Source organism: Rhinatrema bivittatum, unplaced genomic scaffold (assembly GCF_901001135.1).
Source record: "Rhinatrema bivittatum unplaced genomic scaffold, aRhiBiv1.1, whole genome shotgun sequence".
NCBI lineage: Eukaryota > Metazoa > Chordata > Amphibia > Gymnophiona > Rhinatrematidae > Rhinatrema > Rhinatrema bivittatum.
The window spans coordinates 106,990-117,452 of NW_021820724.1; the positions used below are offsets into that span (position 1 = coordinate 106,990).

General features: G+C 50.0%; 1 protein-coding gene across 3 annotated transcripts in view; it reads right to left on the reverse strand.

Moving 5' to 3' along the window:
* Positions 1–10,459, reverse strand: part of LOC115082031 (zinc finger protein 142-like) — a 68,292-nt gene extending 57,833 nt beyond the window's left edge. For 2 of the 3 annotated variants that reach the window (XM_029586291.1, XM_029586288.1), the window contains exons 1-2: positions 10,128–10,358; positions 6,993–7,363 (exon numbers count right to left, since the gene is read on the reverse strand). In XM_029586291.1, the coding sequence (XP_029442151.1) occupies positions 6,993–7,296 (304 nt within the window). In that variant the 5' untranslated portion in view covers positions 7,297–7,363; positions 10,128–10,358. Of the gene's footprint in view, positions 1–6,992; positions 7,364–10,127 lie in introns of all 3 variants that reach the window. The other variant, XM_029586290.1, reaches the window with a different exon arrangement.
* Positions 10,460–10,463: the final 4 nt, after the last annotated feature.

Consider the following 10,463-nt stretch of genomic DNA (forward strand, 5'->3'; position numbering starts at 1 on the left):
GAAGCGGCCCGTCCACCGCAAGGTTGACCAAGTCCGCGAACCACGGACAACGGGGCCATTCTGACACCACCAGTATCACCGGACTGTGGTGTACTTCTATTCTCCGGAGGACCTTGCCCACGAGCGGCCACGGCGGAAACACAGAGGAGAATGTGACGTGGCCATGGGAGGACTAAGGCATCTACCCCTTTTGAGTCGTGCTCCCTTCTGCGACTGAAGAATCGCGGTGCCTTTGCATTGCGGGAGGTGGCCATCAGATCCAGGTGAGGGATTCTCCAACGACGGACGAGAAGGCTCAGCGCTTCCTCGGAGAGTTCCCACTCTCCAGGATCCAATCGTTGTCAACTCAGGAAGTCTGCCTGAATGTTGTCTACGCCTGCTATGTGAGAAGCAGCCAGCCGAGATAGGTGGGCCTCCGCCCAAGCCATCAACTTGTCCGCCTCCAGCAAGACATGATGACTTCTCGTGCCTCCCTGCCAATTGATGTAATGAACCATGGTTGCGTTATCTGAGAGTATCCAAACCGCTCGGCGAAGCATGAGGGGGAGAAAACTCTTCAGTGCCAGACAGACCGCTCTGGTCTCTAAGCGATTGATCGGCCAGGTGGCTTGTAACCTCGTCCACCACACCTGAACCAAACTCGTCTGGCACACCACTCCCCAGCCGGAGAGACTGGCATCCGTGGTGATAACCACCCACTCTGGAATGTCCAAGGGCATCCCCTGTGCCAAGTGAATCGGGTCGAGCCACCAGAGCAGACAGTCCTTGACCAGCTGCGGGAGTGGGAGGACGACCTGGAACTCCTGAGACACCAGCTTCCAGCAGGAGAGTAATGCTCTCTGTAAAGGACGCATATGTGCAAAAGCCCAGGGAACCAGATCGATGGTGGAAGCCATGGAGCCCAGTACTTGTAGATAATCCCAAGCCGTGGGAAGGGAGGGGCAAGAGAAGCGCTGCACTTGCACTATAATCGACTGAGCCCTGTCTAGGCGCAGGAAGACCATGCCCGCTGACTTGTTGAAATGGGCTCCCAGGAAGTCCAGAAACTGAGATGGGGTAAGGCTGCTCTTGGTGAAATTGACAACCCAACCTAGGGATTGGAGCAGTTGTAATGCTCTGTTGACCGCCCGGTGACACTGGCTCAAGGACTTCGCCCGGATCAGCCAGTCGTCCAGATAAGGATGAACCAATATTCCCTCTCGGCGGAGAGCTGCCGCAATTACCACCATTATTTTCGTGAATGTCCGCAGAGCAGTCGCCAGGCCAAAAGGTAGTGCCTGAAATTGGAAGTGCTGTCCTAGGATCTTGAAGCGGAGGAAGCACTGATGCGCCTTGAGGATGGGAACATGCAGATAGGCTTCCGTCAGATCCAGGGATGCGAGAAATTCTCTGCGGCGTACAGCCGCAATCACCGAGCGTAAGGTTTCCATCCGAAAGTGGGGTACCTTGAGCGACATGTTGACCATCTTGAGATCCAAAATGGGGAGGAAGGAGCCCTCCTTCTTGGGAACCACAAAGTAGACTGAATAATGGCCGGACCCAACTTCTGTTGGTGGCACCTCTATGATTGCTCCCAGGGCGAGGAGTCTGTCAATCGTCTGCTGCAAGATTATTCATTTTTGTGGTGACCCACAGAGGGAGAAGAGGAATCTGTCCCTTGGGGGGGGGGGGGGGGGTAGCAAATTCTAATGCGCAGCCATGCTTTACAATATCTAGGACCCACTGATCCGACGTGATCTTGACCCACTCCTCGCAGAAGAGGGAAAGCTGTCCCCCTATCCTGGGGGTCAGGGAGTGGGCCAGCCTGGTATCACTGCGAGAACTCTGAGGATGTTCCTGGGGTCGGGCCATCACGTGTCTGTCTCCGGCCTCAAAAGGAACGGGACCAGGACTGGGAACGTGAAGAAGGCAGACGAGGGGGGTCGTCTGTCTTGTGGTGCGGAAACGCTGTTGGCTGCGGAAGCGGACTCTGGAGGCAGTGAACGACCTAGCAGTCCATGGCCTATCTTCTGGAAGCCTATGTACCGCATTCTCTCCGAGGGACTTGATAATCTGGTCGAGGTAGTCTCCAAAAAGAAATTTGCCTTTGAAAGTTAGCGAACCTATCTGTGATTTAGAGGAATCCGCCGACCAGTTGTGGAGCCAGAGGAGGTGTCTGGCCGAGACCATGGATCTGGCCAGAACTCTAAGGTCTTACAGAGCATCCGCTCCATACGCTATGATGGCTTCCAGGTGGTCTGCCCATTGTACCTCCTCCGGAGGCAAGTCTTGGGAGCTGAGGAGTTGTTGAACCCAGCGAAGGCCTGCTCGTTGTGCTAGGGAGCTACAGACGGCCGCTCAAACTCCCAGCACGGACATCTCAAAGACTCTTGAGATACACTTCGAGCTTCCTATCCTGCAGCTCACGCAGAGTTGTACCTCCCGTCACCGGAATGGTGGTTCTTTTCGTGACGGCCAAGACCGGAATCCACCTTTGGAACCTTTAGCAGATCCAGGAAGTCATCTGGGAGGGGATATAGTTTCTCCATTGCTCTGCTGACCTTAAGGGAGGCCTCAGGGGAATCCCATTCCCTGGATAATAGTTGAAGAAGAGTAGGATGGGTAGGAAAGGACGTTGATGGAGGGTGTACACCTGCCAGCACGCGGTCTCCCTTCTTCACCGGAGGAATGGGCCCAAGCTGTTCCTGGGGGGCCTCAATATCCAACTCCTGCAGGATATGCAGAATAAGTGAGTCCAGCTCATCCCTCATCATTTCTGCCCTCCGGTTCAGAACCTGTGTCCTTCCTGGAGTCTTAACTTGGTTCCCAAAGGCATGTGTTTGGCACCATCTGAGCCCATTAGGACTATTACAAAAGATCTCAGTTTGAAGGAGGTTTTCTTGGTTACAATTTGTTCCATTAGGCAGATCTCGGAGCTTCGAGCCTTGGCATATAAGGAGCCTCTTGAATTTCGGATTTGGGGGTTTCCTTGCAGACAGTTCCAGCCTTTCTGCTGAAGGTGGTTTCGTCCTTTCATTTAAATCAATCGGGGCAGCTCCCAGCTTGCCCAAACCTGGAGGCTATGGTGCCTCATGCGAGAGAGTTCGGCTTTTGGATGTTGAGTGTTTTGTTGCAGTAACTTAGTTACTAACAGCTTCAGGTTTTCGGATCCCCTTTTTTGTGCTGTGGAGTGGTGCGAAGAAAAGGCTCATTCTACTCGTCCCAGGCGGTGTCCTGGGCCAAATGTCAGCAAGTGTCACCACGAGAGATTTGTAGGACGACTGCTTGGAAGTCTTTGCACACTTTGTCCAGACTGAACATAGTCCATTATTACCTATTAGCTCAGACTCTGCCTTAATCATGGTAATTAATATCCCTACCTCATAAGGGCAATTCATCAACGCTATAAGCACATTGACTGGCATATATGTTCTCTCTATTTAAACCCCTGCTTCTTTTCTCTGATCCAAGTTATATTACTCCCTTGTTTTATTATAACTGCATTCCTTAGCCTTCTCTTGTTTAATGTTTTTACTACTATTATTATTATTTTTATTACTTAGATCAATGTTATTTTTTACCTTTTGTTCCCTATCCACTTGTTAATTGTAAACCGACATGATGCGATATTTATCGCGAATGCCGGTATAGAAAAAATAAAAATAAATAAATAAATAAATCCCTCTGGACTATACGCAGAGCTCTGGGATCATCCCCTTCTAGTTGCGCCATAAGCAAAGGATCCTCCTGGTCTGGATCAGGAGCGGTATCAACACCCCCCACAGGTAGATGAACCAAACGAACCCTGGCGGCCCCCTGAGGGGCCCCGGGTGTTCCTGCCCCGAAGCCCTCGACTCCCTGGGTGGCCCCCACGGGAGGAGGATGCGCTAACCTGATGATCTTGGGAGGAGGCTGGCTCATCCTGGCTAAGTAGGCATTGTGCAATAATAGCACAAAATCCGTGGAAAACGGAGGAGGCCCCAAGGGAGGTAAAACAGAGGGGTCCCCTGCCGGAGGACAGGGGGTCCCAGAGGAGGCACCGGCATTAAAATCTGTGGAAACGGTGAAAAAATCTCCTCAGGATCTCCTTCTGGGTTCGCAGGAGCGGCTGGCTCTGTATCCAAAATGGCCGCCGTTCCCGCGCTAGGTGGGATCGGGGCCGGCCGCCAGACATCAAGGCGCGCCTGAAGGTGCAAAACTGAGCATCCCGCCGGCTGCGAGGGGCCCTCCCCACCAGGGAGACGCCTCGTACAAATCCCCTCGCGGGAGAGCCGGGATCCGGGCTCCCCGCACGCCGAACATCGATAAGCTCTCGGCATGGCAGGAGAGGGGGAAGCCGCGAGGAAATAAACTGCAAATGCCGCGAGTAGCGGGAAAACACCTCCGCTTGAAATTAAACAATCTCCCTCACCGACCCAACAAGGAAGCCAGAGGAATGTGCGTCTCTGTAGCTGGCTGCCGCAAGGAAAATGGCGTCTCGGGGCAGCGGGTCGGACAGCGGCAAAAGGGGGAGCGGTTGGAACCTCCAACATACACCCCCGGGAGAGCAGAGCTAGTGAGCCAAGCTGTGAAGGAAAGAAAAAACAAAACTTACCTGGTACACAGTTAAAAGAGAAAGCAGAGAAGGGAGGCTGTGAGAAAATAACAGTTTGGGCTGCAAGTTGGAAGCTGATAGCTTTTTTTTTTTTTTTAAACTACAAGAACTTGATCCATCCAACAAACAAAAACAAGTAAGCTTAGAAATAGAGAATAAATCTAGCTTGAAGCAATGCCCTAGGGGGAGCAGAGGTACCCCCACTCCTATCTGCTGGAGTCAGAAACATACTGGGGGATTGACAGAGGGTGCACTGGTTTATAAAGCAGCACCCTTCGAAGCTTTGTCTGACTCCATCTGCTGGATGGGGGACATAACCTTCAGATGCTGCAAAACGCAGCGGCCAGGATCCTTACAAACACTCGTCGCAAGGACCATATCACACCAATACTAAAAATTCTACACTGGCTGCCCATCCAATATAGAATACTTTTCAAGGCTCTCACCATCATCCACAAATCAGTCTACCAGCAATCCACTCTCCAACTCACCTTCCCACTTGAATTACATACTTCCGCAAGACCGATCAGAACCGCCTACAAAGGTTCGCTCAAGGCCCCCCCCAACAAATCATCGGTCCACAACACTATTCACAAGCGAGCTCTTTCAACAGCGGGTCCACTACATTGGAATTCACTTCCACAAGACTTACGCCAAGAACAATGCCATTCAACTTTCAGAAAGAAATTGAAAACCTGGCTTTTCGCAGAAGCCTACCGCTGAAGGATCTCCTCAACCATCACTGACTCTCACTCCCCCACCCCTCCCCAATCCCTCCCCCCCACCCAACCTCACCCTTTCCTTCTCCCTCTGGACATACCAGGCTAATAACTGCCTAGGATAAACGTATGTTTTTGTATCTTACAGTTTTTGTTGATTTATATATTTTTCTCTCTCTAATTGTTTCTTAGTTTAAACTCTGTACTGTCTTCCATTGCCCAGGTTTTATGCTCCCTGTTTAATGTAACTTTACTTTCTACCTTGATGTTAATTGGTTTCCCCTCAGTTACATTGTAAACCGGTACGATAAGACCTAGTCTTGAGCATCGGTATAGGAAAAGAAATTAAATAAATAAATAAATAAATAAATAACCCACCGTCTGGACTGATCCGGGTACGTACAGGGAATTCTAAATAAAATCTTGCATGATCATTAATGTGATGAAAGCACCTGCCTGTGCCAATGCCCTCAGGAACACGGGAACGTGCAGCTTCTAAATGCTTTATGTAAATAAAACGTCTGTATTTTACAAAAAAGGGTCTGCTAAGGATGCCCCTTCTTAAAGCATTCCAACCACCAAAATTATACCAACGACCAGAAGCTCCATGCGCTGGAAAGGAAGAAAGCAGCATCAGAGGCGAAGGGAAACGTTAACAGCCAGGGCAGCAGGGCCTGTCCTAAGGCACCAAAACACTGCCTCTCAAAGTTCGCTTGGTTTGCCGGCTTTAAAGAAATTCTTTTAAGTTTGCAAAAAAAGAAAGCAGCAGGAACGTAACCAACCACCACCAGCAAATAAGCAGATAGGAGAAGGGAGCGTAACCCAACTCCTACATCCACCGTCAGTAAACAGGAGGCTTATCCTGAACAAGGTACCGAGGCCAGAAAAGCTTGCTCTGCTCTGCTCCTGAGGCTAGCGAGTTACGAGGCTCCTGCAGTGGTAACCGGCTAAATTTGCACAAACAGCCAGATCCTTCCTCCCTCCCACCTGCAAAGATAATTCTGTGTGTGTGTGGGGGGGGGGGGGGGGAGCGGTGCTGCCAGCTCCCTAGGATATCCCTCTCAAGGAAGTGTTAAACTGGACAGGGGAGTCCGCTTCCTCCCGCTCCTCCGATAACAGAGAGAAGGGGGCTGGCGCACCCCCCCCTCCCCCCCCCAGTCCTAGCTGGGAGCAGGCGTGGACTTTACCGTCTTCCCGGCATGTCGGAGCGAGGGAAGCTCAGGCTCAGCCTAGGACTTTTGTACTGGGGGTGCGGGCGGCTGGCAGGAGGGGGCCTGGAGGCCCAGGATTTATTCTTAATATCAGGAGGGAGGGGTGGCTGCTCCGGCCAACTTTTCACTATTATTGGAGGAGTGGGAAGGAGGGGGGGTCCCCTAGGAGGCTATTAGCCCCCCACACACACAGACACACACACATTCTTTTCCTGGGGGGGGGGGGGGGGTCATAGATCAGCAGCTTTTTTTTGTTTTTTTTCTTCCAGTCTCTAACCTTTAAGGAACCAAAGAGTTTATCTGAATTCAAAAGGGCCTGGGATAAACACTGCGGTGCCTAAAGGCTGGAGACTGGACATGAAGAAGAGGGGGCATGGGATAAACTGCACGGAGCGGCAGGTACTACCCTTACTCAGAAGGTGAGGGCATTACTGCCATTAACAGATTAGCCTTGATGCTTTTGAGAAAGGAGGGACACGCAGCTCGTACCTGCAGCATGGCCACTGGGGCTGCCGACAGCCTCGCTTCTGGAAACCGCTCCCGATGCCCCTACGAACACTTCCCCGGCGGCTCTTTCCGGAGACGCACGCTCTTCGCCGGCAGATGCTCCCGGCTGCAGACCGCTGGGCTGAACGGTCAGAGGGGAGGTCACGTCTGCTCCCGCTCCGCCCTGCTCAGCAGTCTCACCGCTCTCTCGGAAGTAACTTCTGGAAGCTGCTGAAGGCACTAACAGCAGCCCCACGTGTAAACCGTCCACCGCGCTGCAGACCGGTGCAGCTGCTTCCTCTGTCATTTTCTCCTGGCATCAGGTTGCAAACGTTTGCAGTTTTAAACAGTCTCTTTGGAAGCAAAGTCAGCTCCTGAAAAAAAAAAGGTACCATACAAACATTAGCACTAGATACACAGCTGCTCAAAACCTGACACTATGCTAGGAAGGCAGCCATGTGCTTACAATTATGCAATTCCACAAGAATATAAGATAAGCTCATAGTGGATAAAAATGTGATACAGCAATTAGAGACTTTATGACTGGAAATACCGCCATAAGTATTAGTTCACTGATAGACAAGAGGCTGACTTTGTTGTGAAGGTCTCTGTGTTATAGATGGATTCTAGATCCTACGAGGTAGACTGTTTGTTGTGTTCAGTGATTATCTACCTGAGTGGTTTAGTTTTGGCATCATTAGAGAACAGATCAGCCAAACTTGCCATAAATACAAGTAGTCAGCCAAATCAGGTCTAACACGGAAACAAAACTACCAGACCAGGTAAGTGACTGCAAGTCTTTTATTCATTCAATCACAGGCACGTGCTTGTCTGACATTAATTTTCTGAGTCTGCATCTATGGGCGCTGCTATCATTCATGCTTTATGCTAAGTTACAGAGAAGATCTGGGTCCTTTCCATTTAAAATAATGGTAAAGTGGCAGTGTGCCATGCACCTGCTACTTCTGCAGGCAGATACGGGCAGTAACCTAGTGCAGGTACTTGGGAAGATGAACACGCCTCCTGGAAGGCCGTTATACGTACAGGCACACCTTTAGCAGCCAGAGGGTGTGGCTTTCAGCCAAGCCATATATCCAGGTAAACAGTTTTGAAAATTGTGCTCATGGTTTACTAAAATTTACACGGACTACAAAAACAGAGCAAAAGTTTAGAAAAAATTTTTTAAGTACTTACAAAAAGAAAAACATGAATACATCTATCCCAGATTACAGGATTGGAAAAACCTGAGAAGCCAGGTCACCTGGGTGCCCAAAGTTCAGAAAAGTAAAAAAACAAACACCAAAAACCCAAATAAAAAAAAAAACAAATAAAAACAGACAAAAAGATGAGCAAAAAGCAAGAAAACTGTAAGGACATTTGTTTTCCAGGTTCATAAACTTGATTGGTATTTACATATTCTAAATATATTGCCATCCTTACTAGACTGAACATACCCTGTTCCAAGCAAAATAAGACTTTGCTCACCAGATGTTACCTCTCTCTTTGTTAAATAGAAACCTGTTTCTCTAGCCAGCAAATTTCCTCTGCCCAGAACTACTGTTCCTACTGGGACAGTTTCACTTTATCTGTTATAACAGCATCAGGGCTGACGGTCAGATTCATAAAAAAGGGAAGTCAACATTTATTCACAGAAAGTGTAATGGACAGCATCCCAGTGCAGCCACAGAAGATTTTCAGGGGTGGGGAAACAATAGGTAAAGTCATAGCTCCAGCAGATTTGTAGTATTGCAGTATGGAGAATGGGCAGAGTGCATGGGCCTCATCGGGCAGAATCTTCTGTTTTCAGTTAAAGGGTTATTAACGCATCAAGCCAACACTGCACACTTTCCCCAGATATCCAGCAGTGGGGAATGCACAAATTACACCCGGACTCCTAACCAATCAGCATGTCTCTAGCAGTCTATTCTGAAGACTGATCTTACAATTCCCTTAACGTGTTTAAAGGCAGGAAACCCCGTATTTGATGGGCTGATCCAACTCCTCAGTCACCAGGGCTTCAAGAGTGCTCATGGCAAAGACAAGTTAATAGAAATGGACCTTGACAAAGACCCCCACAGGATCCTTGCAGATTTCCACAACACAGCTGCTCTAGTTACAGACTATCACTGCCATGCTCCCAGTATGTAGACTCCCAGTTACTGCCACAGTCTTAATGGGGAGCGAGGGGGGGGGGGTCACACAGGGTGGGTATATACTTCACTCTGGGGGTACAGCAACAAACTCCCTCCACTACCAGGCACTCTGTGAAGTAACACAAAGCCCTGGAAAAGACAAACACACTCAGCACCTATACAGCAAATGTGCTAATCCAGCACTAAGATGTAGAACTCAAAACTATAACCCAGCAAATTAAAAGGCAGCAATGCAAATATTGCATCGTGCCTTAGAACACCAGTAGCTGTCATATTGGAAGATACAAATTGGAAACTAGAACAAGATGGACTATTACAGATCCCTAAACAGAACATATACAGTAGCAGAATCCCACACCTCAGTCACAAATGCAAAAAACAGGCAGACCCTCACCAAATATAGAATAAGAGATCACAGGCTAGAAAGATGCACTCAAAAACTGGAAACCGCAAGAAGCCCAACGCTTTAAGCAATGCGACCCTGGAGAAATAGAAACAGCAATGCATTTCCTCCTGTGCTATGCAGAATACAGAGAGATCAGAGCTGCACAGGCCCCAGAGCTGAGAGAGGAAATCCAAGGAGAAATAGAAACAGCAATGCATTTCCTCCTGTGCTGTGCAGAATACAGAGAGATCAGAGATTTGCATTTCCCAAAGCTGAGAGAGAAAATCCGAGACTTCCCACTAACGAAAGAGCAGGAAAACCTCCTTATAATCCTGGGGGAAAGATGAGAGACAGCAGGGAGAGCAGCACAGTCTGTGGGATCCTGCCCCCAGGCCAGAAACCCAGGGACAATAGGAAGCAGCACCAGAACTTGATTCATGTCCCTGCTGCTGTACTGCAGGGAACCTTTCACACTGCTTGACTTATTACCATTTTGTAACTTGTTCCTTTCTTTTCTTCCACTTTTAATCATGCTATTACTTTGGCAACACATGCAAAATGAAATATCCCCCCCAAGAAAGGGATCCAAACCCGTCTTACTGGGGTGCAGGCCGCGGTCCCTGTGTTACAGGGGAGAGGGGGGCGCAGGGTGCAAACTCCTTCTCCCTCCTAGCAGAGGACAGTGGGGAGCGCGCAGGGGGCAGACCGCAGGTCCCCCGAGGAGCACAGGTGCCGTTCCTTGGAGCAAACCCCAGGGACGGGCTCTGAACTCCGAGCAAAGGAACCGGCAGCAAAGCCCTGCCGGCCCTCTCACCTCTATAGTCTGCGCGAGCCCCTCTGCCCCACGTCTCTATGATCGCGCGGGCCCCGCCCTCACGTCCCTATGGGCGGGGACCGCACGCTGGGGCTCCTCCTCCTCCTCCTCTCTGGTTCCGC